The sequence below is a fragment of the Amphiura filiformis genome, chromosome 9 (assembly GCF_039555335.1).
Source record: "Amphiura filiformis chromosome 9, Afil_fr2py, whole genome shotgun sequence".
NCBI lineage: Eukaryota > Metazoa > Echinodermata > Ophiuroidea > Amphilepidida > Amphiuridae > Amphiura > Amphiura filiformis.
In genome coordinates, this window is record NC_092636.1 from 69669603 (window position 1) to 69684647 (window position 15045).

The following is a 15045-nucleotide window of genomic DNA, read 5'->3' on the forward strand; positions in this document are numbered from 1 at the left end:
TTAGCAAGTCACTTCAAGTTACTGGCTGTGCAAGCCTGAATAATGTGAGTATCCATAACTCTTAATCACCCCTGGGTTAGCAAGTCACTTCAAGTTACTGGCTGTGCAAGCCTAAATAATGTGAGTATCCATAACTCTTAATCACCCCTGGGTTAGCAAGTCACTTCAAGGTACTGGCTGTGCAAGCCTAAATAATGTGAGTATCCATAACTCTCAATCACCCCTGGGTTAGCAAGTCACTTCAAGTTACTGGCTGTGCAAGCCTGAATAATGTGAGTATCCATAACTCTTAATCACCCCTGGGTTAGCAAGTCACTTCAAGTTACTGGCTGTGCAAGCCTAAATAATGTGAGTAGACACAATTTACTTAAATTGCTTAGTTTTGGAGCACCTATTTATATCGTTACGAGTTTGACAGACAGCCAAATCCAGATTCGTCTTTTGTTAAATTCATTTTATGCAAGAATTATTTTCAATTAGTGAACAAGTGATCAGCACTTTAGCTACAGAGAGCAGCATGTCATTTTTTTAAAGTGATCAGGGTCAACTCTATTGTGTACTATACTGTTACCTAACCCAGTAGCTTCCTGCTCTCGATTACTTATCATGCAGATCACTGTTAAAAATTGACATGTTTCCCTCTGTAGTTTAAGTATCCCTTGTTCGCTAATTCAAAATAATTTATGTGTAAAATGAATGGAACAAAAAGGCACATTCTGATTCAGCAGTCTGTCAAACTCATAAAGATATCAAGGAATCAGTGGAAATCCATGAATTTGTTGTTGAAATCTGACCCTATTGAGATCAATGTAAATCTGTTGATATTCTTAAAACTCCAAATAGCGATGTCTTTTCTGCCTTGTAAAATGGAACTTATTTAGCGGTCCTCTCTGCATTGCTTGAGCAGTGTATATGCATGATCTTGAGCATGTGTTAGCATTTGGGTATGGAAAAAAATCACTTTGAAAAAATGTATGTACCCCCTTTAAGAAAGGATACCTCGGTGAAGGAAAAATCAATGCATTATATTCCGTATTGTTTTCCATTAGTTTGGTGTGCACTCAGACCTGGGTCGTGTAATTCAGTCAATAGCACAAGAGCTTCGACACAATCCACCATTGTTGATTTCATCTACTACAGGAGCTGCTGCGGAACCAGTTCAACAGTAAGTTTTAAGTTTTTACCCATAATAAACCCAAATATCAAACATTCATGTTTTTTTTTTTTTTTTTATGTCGGGCATATCTAGGCATTAACAGCTGAAATCCAGGAGATAACGCTGACGAAACTTCGCCAGATACAAGTGACCTGGTGAACGGTGGGTCGCCAGTAGATAGCTGGTCGGGTAATTTTATAGGACAGGCAAGTGTAGCCGACAATCGGTCGTTACCCTGATCGGAACCGCCTGTGACAAGGTCTTTTTATCATGGATCATCTGCCCGCCATTACCAGATGAACCACGGGAGAGCAGAGATTTTTAAAATTTTTAGGTCCTGCGGGAATCGAACCCGGGACCTCTCGCACCAAAGGCAAAGACCTTAACCACTGGACCACGCTGCTCCCCCTCTTATCCGGACCTCTTTTATATGGATCTCTCTGTCATCCGGATGTGTGAGCTTCGTAGAAACATGTGCTTTTAATTGTTTGGCACCTTAAATTTGTGACCTGAAGCAATTAGAATTACATTGATGTTGCATACAACACTCAAATACCATCTTACACTGTTATTACCCCATATTGAGTATTCTTTTTTTTTTTTTAGATTTTTTTTTTCAAAGTTTTTGGTGACTTTGGAGAAGCACTGGACCTATTCTGATGTGCTAGGATCATAAGGATCATTCACAGTTAATTTTTAAAAAAATTGGAAAAAATTACGAACAAATTACAGTTTGTTATTTTTAATATGCAAACCATTAACCAATATTTACCTCTTCATGTAGCATATATTATAATATAAACCAATGCATCTATAATATGTGATACATGAAGAGGTAAACACTAGTTAATGGTTTACATATTAAGGATAACAAACTGTAATTTTTTGTAATTTTTTTTCAATTTTTTTCAAATTACCTGTGAATGATCTTAGCACTTCAGAATAGGTCCAGTGGTTCTCTAAAATGGCCAAAAACTTTGAATTTTTTTTTTTTAAATTAGAAAAAAAAAAATTTAATTTAAAAAAAAAAATTTAAATTTTTTCCAACCTTGAATAACAAGTAATTTAGGGTCTATAACTTGTTTTTTCGAAAGTTTTGTTTCGCTTCTCGCTTCACTCTAATTAGACACCGACCTTAGTTCCAAAGGTTGGCAAGTATGCGCCGTTACGGGTGAGCACCTGCTTCGTGCGCCCCGGGTCGCTCGCACCCTGTACAGATTTTTATTTTTACAATGTTGGCAGGTATGCTAGTGTTGTGGACACCTGATACACCTAATTAGAATGAGAGGGTGTCAGATAGGAAGTGCTCCAACAATTCATTAGTAACCCAAGACTAATCCATGGTGAATAGATTGAAATTATTGTACAAACCTTGGGTAACAAACATGTGTGCTAATAATGTGCATGCCTGATTGTCCTGAAAAAAGAGGCAGATGGCTTACAGTGTTCCTTGTTCCTTGTGTACTTGCTTATACTTGACAAGTGGAAGGTCCTTGGCTTAAATCCTTCTATGAATGTGCTTGTCCTGGTAAGGATATAAAGGTATATAAGTGTTTAAGATGTTCTAGTAAATTTTTGCACCACTTTGAAATTGAAATTCAAAAAAGATGTCTTTCATTTGTTGAAAGCCATTTTTCACTAGTTGAGAAATACAATTTAAATTCAGACCATTGACAATTGATAGTAACAGTATAATTGACTAACATTGTTTCATGATCACCAAAAGGTATCTTAAATTTTGATGCAAATAATTCCATTTAAACAATTCCAAGTGGTCACAGAATAATGTTGATACATATTTCCATACAGGCCAGGTGCAGGTGCACAGCCACCACCAAGTTACCAACCATACTCGTCCCCAGCTAGTATGCAGTTGCCTCGTCAAGGTGGACCACAACACAGACCATCCTTACCACAGAGATCACAGCAACCTCCACAACAACTAGGTGCTACCCATAATTCCATAGCACCAGGTGCTGCAGCAGCAGGAGGGCATTCCCAGAGTGCACCAGTTGATGTAGTTAAAATGCTGGGTGTAGAGCCTATGGTGCCTCCTACAGGGATGGTCACATCATCAGTGGTAAGTCATAACCTGTCAAATTAGGCCAGGGTCATATCAGGTTATTACTTCTTGGGTACAATAATGTTATCTATCCAAAGAGACTCTGCCATCATGGTGGGCAAAATAGTGTATACATTTTCAAAGTTAATATTAATACCAATGTTAGAAACAAATGGTTTATCCCAGTACTTTTGATAAAAAAATTAAGACAAATGTACTCTGTTTACAAATACTTATCATGGCAATATGGACTATTTTTCTTGTGTGTGAATGTAGTCTTTAATACTTGTTTCTATAAAGAATATTTAACTATCCATAAAGTTAACAGGCACAGAGTTACAAATCAAGGATCTAGATTTCCAGCCCATCACAAATGGGAATTTTGACTCAAAACTGGGGAACAGGAAATTGATGCCACAAGGTTATGATATGATATTATGGAATTGTACATCTCTACATCATTCCTAATACCAAGTTCCCTCACTTATCCACACTACAGACATACCAGCCACCTCCGATCACAGCGCTTTTTGACAATCTTCATCTTGGCAACAAATCAATGCAGGAGCTACAAGAACTCTATGAGAATGAGGCCAAAGTGATGGATATAGTGAAGGAATCTGCTCAAGTCAAACAAATGCTACATGATAGGACCAAACTGTATGATGACTGTGAACAGCTTTCTGGTAGGTTACACTTCTTGTGTCTTCTCATAGATTGTTTAAGTTCACATAAACCTAGTGTAGATAGCAGTAGTCTCGGTCCCAGCCATTTTGTGCTCTTTCATCACTAAACAAACCGTCTGGTGACAACGTTATAGTATGTCTTTTCTGATTTGCTGACCATCAACCAATCAGTGATTGTCATTTCACGGGTTGTCGGCAGACGGTGTGCTTAGTGACGGAGGAACACAATCCGGCTGGGACTGAGTCAAAGATAGCAATAGCCCTATCTTACTTAGTGTTTTCTATATAATTATTACCTGCTGATTGGTTACAAGAAGGCTTATTATGATTTATTGAACCAATCCACAGCTCATGGTAAGAATGGTGGTAGGGCTGAAGAGGCTAAACCCCATGAGTAATACCTGCTGATTGGTTACAATGAGACTATTATGATTTATTGAACCAATCAGCAGCATGGTAAGAATGGTGGTAGGGCTGAAGAGGCTAAACCCCATGAGTAATACCTGCTGATTGGTTACAATGAGACTATTATGATTTATTGAACCAATCAGCAGCATGGTAAGAATGGTGGTAGGGCTGAAGAGGCTAAACCCCATGAGTAATACCTGCTGATTGGTTACAATGAGACTATTATGATTTATTGAACCAATCAGCAGCATGGTAAGAATGGTGGTAGGGCTGAAGAGGCTAAACCCCATGAGTAATACCTGCTGATTGGTTACAATGAGACTATTATGATTTATTGAACCAATCAGCAGCATGGTAAGAATGGTGGTAGGGCTGAAGAGGCTTAACCCTATGAGTGCTACCTGCTGATTGGTTACAATGAGACTATTATGATTTATTGAACCAATCAGCAGCATGGTAAGAATGGTGGTAGGGCTGAAGAGGCTTAACCCCATGAGTACTACCTGCTGATTGGTTACAAGAAGATTATTAAGATTTATTGAGCCAATCAACAGCATGGTAAAGGATGGTGGTAGGGCTGAAGAGGAGTGAGCATAAATACCTAGAAGATCATCCTCATCCTCCACACTTACCCCCCCCAATCAAAATTGAGATTAAGATGTTGGCATATATTTTTCTCATAAACAGTAGAATTTTAGCCTCTTCTCCATGGGGGTATACCGTCTGTACTGTTCCATAGATCATTGAGATATACATTTTTGCATCTTATTTCCAAACTGCTTGGAGCAATTAATAATAATAATAAAACCGCATTTAATCACGCTTTCTGGATACTAAGATCCCTCAAAGCGCACCACGGGTCGATATGCTGCCAAGCCCCCAAGAGCAGCGCAAGTTGACCTCAATGCTGAGTGTGACAGAACAACAGGCCGGGCTGATCCCCTGCTTTTTATGAAAAGGCCTGCAACTTTTACATGTCCAGATATTGCTCTTCTGGTACATGGGACCACCATTTTACGTGACTCTCCGAACCACGGCACACTATGCACCCACTGTGGTTTAGGACCACTTTGGGACCACAATGAGTGGGATAGAGGATAAATTAACTTGGAATCAGTGTGTATTTGTGATATGCCTTAATAGGAAACTCCATATAACAGAATCTGACCACCCACCTTTTGTTGTGATGCATTGCATTGTGGTGCTTTAGCAGTATAGGTCAAAACTTTAAATTAGTTTGTTTTGGTGATAGGCCTTTAAGGTAGAAACCCTATATGACAAAATCAGACCATCCACCTTTAAATTTCTAAGCTGTCAAGATCAAGGGACCATTTATGGTGTATTGTATATAAGCAATTACATTTATGTCATTCAGGCCTCAAAATACTTTTGGGAGCTATTATTTTTGGGTCTGCTTTTGAAAAAAAAAATGCCCTCGTAATTTAACTTTTGAGGGCTACTTTAGGGATTTCAGGTACTAAATACCAATATTCCCCATTTATTTTGATCCACAAGAATCAAAATAGTTTCCTTTCATTAAAAATCACCTTGGTAATTTTAAATTTTGGGACAAATCGGCCCTTAGCGTCATCTATTTTGAGCCTTGATGGCATCATCTTGTAGATTTGTTCTGTATATCCCTTGGTCTAGTTTTGATAAGCTTGAATGAAATGGGTATTGACACCATCAGCTCAAAGTATCCAACACATTAACATCTTTAATTAAGTATTTTTGATCATTTTGTATTTTACAGGAACAAATTTAAGTTACAAACCTGTTATAGAAAAAAAGAAGGATGAACTCCTCCAGAAGGTGCAAGACAGGAACGATATGAAGAATAAATTTGATTTCAATTCTTTACAACAGCAAAGTAACAGTGAGGTAATTAATCAATACAAATGTTAACCCTAATGCAAATAAATCTTACAAAATAAAGCAACTGTGCATGCATGCATCCCACTAGATGCGATGACGCAGTCATGCTAAGTTTCATTGGGCAGCCCAGCAAAATGCCCATGGCTACCAGTCGCTGATGGCGTCCTTGGCATCGGAGGGGTCTGGAGGTCGAATCCTTCAGAGGTGTAAGTCTTCTGGAACATCAAATTCCCAAAATCAGATATTTGAGCCCAGGTTGGGACACCCATGCCATGTTTTGCTGCTGCTTTAAAAAATTTTGTATGCATAAATACACTTTCAAATGGCCTGATATGCATTGGAAATCTAAACATCAGCGTGTAGCCCATCTTATTCTGCATTATATAGGTCAATTTTACTGGAATCGGTTGACTAATTGCGAAGAAATGGGTGATTACATAAAGCTTGCGTCAATTTCATTCCAAGTTTAAAAGAAAGACCATTCAACACAATGCGCACTATAGTGGTTAAATGTCAATGGGCTTCATGTTTTGTTCTGTGAAATCCTTTTTGTTATTTTAAACAATCTGTTTCTTTCAAACATTTAATTAGGTTTTTGTTCAAATTTGAAATCAACCAGCACAGAATTGAAAATGAAAACTTGCATGTAAGATGATGCTCGGTACTTGTAAATATCTTTTTCGTTAATGTTGATATAAATGTTGCATAAAGAATCATTGCATAAAAGAATCCCAACTGGTTTAAAAAAATTCTCACAGACATTCAAGTTTTTGGAATCTTTCGTAGAAATTGTAATGCAAAGTTTAAAACTTTTTATACTTCAACATGGTATCAAAAATCACACGTAAACTGTAAGCACTTGATCATTGTCATTCTTGGCTCAAATGTTCTTTGGAATTTTAAAATATAACACATTTGCACAACCTAAAGAATTAAAGTTGGAAAGCTTCCCATTCCAGAAATCAAAGGTTTCTCGGACAAAATGTTATTCATCTTCAGTGAAAGCATGAATAACATAACACCATTGGATTATAAAATAGATAATGTGGACTAAATTTAATGAGATACACAAACTTTAGGAAGCGGTGAGCGAGTATGAAAAAAGCGCCTGTGATCAAACTTGGAATGAACTGCATTGATGCGCACATTGTGTAATTGTTAATTTCTTCACAACCAGTCAACCGAATCAAATAAAATGTTAGTACGTGATGCACAATAAAATAGGCTATGCGTTAAAATTTCATTTTTTTGATTCCGATGTCTACTTCTCGACTTACGTTCAATTTTATTCACTCGGTAATTTTTTCTGGTAATTTTTTCCTGTATATAGTAGAAGGTACACAATTCAATGTTGCACATTGATATGGGTAGGTCAGAGCAATAATTAGTAGCACTCGCCACTTTCCCCCTTCCCCCCAAAAGTATTTTGTTGATATTTGCTGCTTACAATGTAAGTTTACCATACAAACCTGATATTACATAATGAAGTGTTCATTATTTTATTTGCCACAGCGATTCCTGCCAGAGAACATCCTAGACAACTTGAGGGTATCAGCAGCTGAGGCAGAACATGATTCTGAGAAACTAGCAGACAACTTCCTAGAAGGCAAAGTTCCCATTGATGATTTCCTTAAACAATACACAGATCTTAGGAAGGTAAGTGAGAATGTGGAACTTTGGAAAGAAACTGATAGCCTAATAATAAATCACCATAAATCTAATTCAGTTGGTGCGTCTTGTCAAGAGTACACTCAATTTGATTGGTTTTCACCTATACATTATGACACGATAGTGGATAGTGATATAAGACAGCGAGCGCGCCAACACGCAATGGCGGCACGCTTGTAAATCCTCAATGATCACGCGATAATGCGTTCACGTAATACATGTGCGCGTATTAAGAACACGATTCGTCGGGTTAGAAGTTCATAACAGGTTCGTTCATTTAAAACAATGGGGATGTACTTACAAAAGTAACTTGATTTTTTTCTGGAAAAAAGTACTTTTACTTTAAATTATGCTTAAACTGAATAAGAATGAAAATAAAAGGTTGGATTTTCCCTTTTGCCTGTCGAATATCATGTCATAATGAATGGGCTGGCCAATATTTTTATCGTAGTGGCGTGCACCGGCATCCACTTCTCAAAATATTGGCCAGCCCATCCATTATGACACGATATTGGATAGGCAAAAGACAAAATCCTATCTTTTATTCTCTAAATGTACTGAAAGTCATCTACGTTTTCCGTTTCATGCATATGTGACTCTTTTAATTTCTCATGATTGAAAGCCCGATCCTCCCCCACTTTATTCAAAGAAAGTTGTTATTTTTCTCATAACTCCAGCAAATGTTTAGGTTTGAGATATGTTTTTTTAAAGTAGCTCATCCCCATGAAGGTGTACAACCCCAAACTACAATATTCACTGTACTATGGACCATTATATACCTCATAAATAGATTCCTGTCATCTGATTGGTTGAAAGTGCAGTCATTGAATTAACTATGCCCGCAAAATGAACTATGAACCGGTCCATGGAAATGAACTATGGACCGGTCATGTGCGTCACGATCAAACTGCGTGTTTTTCCCAGCGTAAAATGATATTACGCACGCGTTAATGTTTTCACACGTTATAATTACGCAGAAATCGCAGATTGTAATCTGTACGTGTGCCGTTCGCATTGAAACTATTAATTTCTCTTCCCAAAATCGATGCTTTTAACCAAACAGATGACAAGAATCTTAAGATTTGGTATATAAAACAAATATTGACTGCTTTTTATTCGGGGCATAGTTAAAATTATAGGCCCTCGGTGATCTCAAAACCATGACTATGCCCTCGGCTACGCCTCGGGGCATAGTCATGGTTTTGAGATCACCTGGGCCTATAATTTTAACCATGCCCAATAAAAAGCAGTCAATATTTGTATATCAGTTGCTTCTAATATCCAACCAATTAATCTCAAAACTCAAAATGTGATTGTTTTGTTGATTCATATTCATTCATATTCATATGCAATTTATTCCCATCAAAATCACCTATAAAACAACACTAACAACTTTCTATGAAAACAAGATGGGGAGTTGCAACTAAAAGCAAAGCCTGAGAAGACGTTGCACTACCTGACAATTTAATTAATCACTCAAAAACTAAACAGACATACAAACAAGACATGACAAGAGCGGTGGCTGAGAAACACACGCAAAAAAACAAACCCCAAAAAACATAAATATTATGAGAAAAGATCCAAACGCAAGGTCAGCCAGTGGAACCGAACATGTAGGCCATGTACCTCACAAGAAGGTCTCAGAAGCCACCAGCGACAAAGAGCCGAATTAGAGGGGGGGGGGAACTTGCAAATATTGAAGTGACAAAATAATAAAACAATAAATTACCAATATTTTGATATGCCTCCATCCGTGTATTAAGCACCATTATGAAACAATTGAATCTATTAATTGATTAGTTATATACATTTCTCCACTGATAATTTTGCTATTTAACATTTGTCTTCCTCTATTTATTTCAGACTCTACACTTGAAGAAAGCCAAGGAAGAGAAACTAGATCATATGATTCAGAAAAATGCAATTCGATATTAATGTAGGATGTTTGGTTTATCTCTATGTATATTTTATTAAATGTAATATAAAGATATTGACTACTATGAGGTTCAAATTGTAGACTCGGGTGATCTCAAAACCATGCTATGACCTATGACCCAAGGCAAAGCTGAGGGTCAAAGCGTGGTTGTAAGATAAACGAGGGCCTATTATAATTTAACCATATCCCAAATATAAATCAGTCAATATTTGTTTTATATACTGTAGGCCTACCAAATATAGTGTTTCTTTGTCATCTGATGTGTTAAAAGAACCTATTTTGCAATGTGATAATGCCTTACCTGATGCAATTTGAGAGTTTCCCTGAGCTGGGTTTATGCATTTGCATGCTTGTTGTGACACAATGTGTTAAAAGAACCTATTTTGCAATGTGATAATACCTTACCTGATGCAATTTGAGAGTTTCCCAGAGCTGGGTTTATGCATTTACATGCTTGCTGTGACACTACATGGGGTAAAGTCTCACCTTACTTTGTACCTTACTGTGGGCTCTTCATAGATTTAGGAATTGTGTTGAGATTGTGCAGGCAATAGTTAGAGGTTAATGACTGCGCATCAGTTGTTTTGAGGGTATTGTGAAATATCTAAACATTGTGCTTTGGAACCGAGAAATTCAATTTACGTCACATTTTCTTCTTTTAATTTGAAAACAGAACACAATTTTAACTCTATCTGTCGTTTTCCCTGTAAAAAATCGAATAGCCCATTAAGGAAATACCGCTAGCGACCAATCACACTAGCACGCAATCATGTGATGTCCAAATACGGCGGCCAGCGTCCGCGTAATTTGTTCGAACGCGTAACACATCACGTAACACGGTCATTGTAGAGCGTACTTTTAGCTACGTCACGAGACGCGGTCATTATACTTTTTCAATGACCTGCATTTGCGTCCGCATATTAAAAAGTTATTATCTGTGATTGGATCGCACTTGCTGCGTATATTAATGAGGTTATGAATTTCTTTCAATGCCCCAGGCATAGTTTATTTTAATGAAAATAACTTAAACAATGCCCCTACTTTTAACCAAGCAGATGACAGGAATCTAAACCCCTATATATATATGGTATAAAAGGTATTGCCTGAATCATGGTATTGAAATCTATTGAAACTATTCACAACAATTACCATAAAAGATGGTAGTATTTTAAAACTAGAATATCTCTCATTAGGCACCAAATATGAAAATTAAATATGACACAATGAAAACTGACAAGACGTCAATTGAGCTTTGTTCAGAATCATATTTATGTTATATATTCAGAGCACAGTGCAACATGGTGGTGTGTCTGTTCACACGTAATGCAAGTCTTGCAAATTAGTTCACATTTATTTATGTAGATTCAGGCCCGTAGTCAGGATTTATTTTCGGGTTGCTGATTTTGAAAAAGTGGATTTTTTTTTCAAAATTTGGACCTTTTTGGACTGGGAGGGGTGGATTTGGACTGATTTTTGGACCAAAAAAGCATAAAAAACCTCTATTTTTTTGCTCACTATGCTCGCAAATGGGACTTTTGGGTCAAAAAGGGGACTTTTTGGGCCTTTGGCATTTTGGGGGGGTGCACCCTCTGGCTACGGGCCTGTGTAGATCACCTAATGTGAAGTGAGCACAAATTACAACTTTGTCCTCTGTGGATACAAAATTGTAACTTACAATATTTTTGCCCTAGTGAAAAAAAGTCAAACACAAATAATCCCAGCACTGACTTTAGGTCCATGGACTTTCTCTTTATCAGCGAGTTTTGCATTTTTGGAGAATCAGGGTTTGATTTTGGCCTCCAAATTTTCATGTTTCCAGCAGGCCTAGGATAATCCAATTAATGTTTTGTTTTGTTTTGTTTAAATGTTACCCAGCATGTGTATCAATTTGGAAATTGAGATGTTTGTGAATTAAAAACTTAATCCATTATGTTATATATTTGTTTAGAACTATATAGATTTATATGTATAAAAAAGATTATGTTTTATAGATTATTTACTTTTAAGTATATTTACTGTATCTACTTACAAGACTGTTCATGATAAGATTGTTAGTTACAAGTTTATACAGCTTGTCCAATAAAATTCCAAGTACATGCAGACATTTGAAAATCAGTTTTCATTTTCAATGCTATTGTTTGCAATCATGATACTGTATTACAGTTAATATTGACTGCTGCTTATCAATGGAATAGAGATGACGATAGAAGAGAATAGAGAAGAGGGGCAATACATTTTGGGAAATGTTTTTGACGATCTGGCAACGGAGAGAAAATCAACTGGTAACTTGTTCGCCAAAGAGCAATAGCATCGAAAAGGAAAACTGTCAGTTTTTGAAATATCTGCATGTAAGTGGACACTTTTTGGACCGTTCACATGAACTTAAAATCTTCTTACAACTGTCGGTTTGGAATGTTAAACATGGATACAAAGTGTTTTAAGGCTTGTAGCTAGCCCAAGTTTAGTGCTGGCTAATGTTACTATCCAATTAAAATGCTGGCTAGGGACACAATCTTTTTAGCAAACACAAAGGATTTGGGGAATAGGCTATGGGATATCACTCCGTAAAAAAGTTTTTTTTTGGGGGGGGGTCTCTTTATGATTCATGAATCATTAATTTTGTTTGATTTAAGTTTTTTCCGGTTGACTAGCATCAGTGCTTCAACCGGTGTAGCTACAATCCTGTATTAGGCTTATGAAAGTCGATTCCTAGTTTCCTGTTACCCTACTCAGCTCAAAACCAATTGCTGGCCAAATATTTCATTATTTTGAATAAAATGTTGATTTCTAACAAACTTTAACATACCAATACATAATTGCGGTTTTGAATATATTATAAATCTCTTTCTGTGGATTTTCAGAGATTTTCTTTGCAGTAGAAGCATGGTATATGGTTAATAATGAATTAATAATGAACACCTACTCAATTCTGTGTCCCACACTTTTGATCTGCTCTTACCTCATCCCGTAAAAATATTGTGAAACTTTTGATAATAGTTGTACAATCACCTTCATAAGTGTAAACTACATCTGTAAACTATAAACTGTGATTTATCACTTGTGTACATGGGTAGTTATTGGTTTACACCTGTAACAGATGCAATAATGAAATGGTATAAAATAATGAAAAATTAAATGGTCACCTACACAGTCATGAAAAATTTTGTAATGGGAAACTTTCATTGGCCTTAAGGACTTGGCAAAGTAGTATTGCCTACATTTTAATCTGCATAAATGTACATTTTAATCTGCTTAAATGTATTATGTTGAATGCTTAATATAGCTGTTGGAAAGCAATGGAGCATATTTCTTTTATTTTTATGATGTTAAAAGTAAAAGTTTAAAGCTATTTTTACCATGACTGGTGATGTACAAATGTGGTAAACAGCATGTAGTATGCTAACCATTGGTGAGGCTGAGGGTTGTGGCACCTGGGGGTAAGGACACAGAATGGCGCTCCTAATTCCTGATACAATTGCACAGGGAGTGCATAAATACTACTAATTTGGGTATGATCAAGTTGAATTTCAGTCTTAGAACAAAATTAAAAACAGGGAAAATATATATGACACAACATCCATAACACAAGACTTATAAACAAAGTTAAAAACCCGACGTTTCGAAAAGACAATACTTGTTTTAATGTATTGTTCATGCACAAAATTTGATTTTCACCACTTGGAGGAGGCACAGAATCAATCTGAGGTGGGGAAATACATTATAAAAACACCGGGGGTTTTACTCCTAATACTTTTAAAGTTGCATTCATTTTACTCCCCCTCCCACGGCAAAAGATGCAAGTGAGTTTCAATTCAGTGCAGCTGTGTAGCTCTGTGTGGTCAACAGGTTAGGACACGTATGTGGCAACTTGCCAAATCCATATGGGTGAAATAAAGGTCCTATAGATAGCCCCTTATAGGATTTTACAATTTTGTGCAATGGGGATGCATTATATTAACCCTTAAGGGGGTACTACACCCCTGTCCAATTTTGTGCCTGTTTTTGTATTTTTCTCAAAAATTATAGCGCATTGGTGACAAGTAAGATATGTATATTGTAGGGGCAAGGACTACAACTACTACACTGGAAATTTTATTTCAGCACAGACAGCAGTTGTGGAGTTACACTGCAAATAATGTTGGTCAAAAAAATGACCAACAGTTTGGTCTATATACAACACATGAAACAGTTGGTCAAAATTTGACCAACAAGAGTTGTACAAAAATTATGACCAACAGTTGGTTTACAAAAACTTGCTCAAATATTGGGCAAAGTATTTACCCAACACAGTTGGGCAATTTGTTTTACCAATTATTGTTCAAAATTTGAACAAACTGTTGGGCATTTTTACACGGTATTGGTTCATATGTTGGTTTATTTTTACATAACTGTTAAGCAAAATATTTGACCAACATAGTTGGGTAAATATTTTTCACTAATTGTTGGGCAATATTTAATAAAACTGTTGGGCAAATAGTTGATTGTACCAATTGTTGGACAAAATTTGATTAAACTGTTGGGCATTTTACACATTATTGGTTCATATGTTGGTTTATTTTTTGCTTAATTATTAAGCAAAATATTTGCCAAATTAGTTGGGCAAATATTTTTCAATTGTGAGGTGAGTTTTCTAAATTAATTATAAATACATACAATATTACACGGTGTTACTTGCCTCATTTCATTCTGACCACTGTGTATGAAAAAATACTAAGACATTTAGTGAAGTTATTTTCAAATACTTGATTGATTAATAAAAAACTGATACGTAAGCTTATTAACTGCTCAGTACAGACTGCCATCATGCATGCATGGCTATGCGTGCATATCACGAGTGTCTGACTCGTACATACGTCGTAAAACAACTTCACTAAATTTCTCAGAAATTTTTCATACACAGTGGTCAGAATGAAATGAGGCAAGTAACACCGTGTAATAATGTATGTATTTATAATTAATTTAGAGAAAACTCACCTTTAAAGGTGTCAATTAGCTGTGCCAGCCCCCACTCTGCCAGCACCCATGTCATCCGCCATTTTACGATAAGATCGAAAATGTGCTTTCCAGAACCGAACCGCGCGAATGTTGACCAACTGTTGTTCAATGAAAAGACAACAGTGCGCATGATCAAAAACTTTGCTCAACATTTTACATCTTTTTGCCCAACAACTTGTAATTCACGCAATTTACTACAAAGTTGCCCAACTGATGTGATTTATTTTGCACAACAGTCGTATATAAATTATGTAGCCAA

General features: G+C 36.5%; 1 protein-coding gene across 2 annotated transcripts in view; it reads left to right on the plus strand.

The window, feature by feature from the left end:
* The window catches only part of LOC140161394 (vacuolar protein sorting-associated protein 37A-like), a 30012-nt gene extending 16647 nt beyond the window's left edge, over positions 1-13365 (plus strand). For both annotated transcript variants that reach the window (XM_072184908.1, XM_072184909.1), the window contains exons 5-10: positions 1050-1165; positions 2966-3236; positions 3718-3904; positions 6066-6193; positions 7700-7843; positions 9719-13365. In XM_072184908.1, the coding sequence (XP_072041009.1) occupies positions 1050-1165; positions 2966-3236; positions 3718-3904; positions 6066-6193; positions 7700-7843; positions 9719-9790 (918 nt within the window). In that variant the 3' untranslated portion in view covers positions 9791-13365. The remainder of the gene's footprint in view (positions 1-1049; positions 1166-2965; positions 3237-3717; positions 3905-6065; positions 6194-7699; positions 7844-9718) is intronic.
* The last annotated feature ends 1680 nt before the right edge of the window (positions 13366-15045 follow it).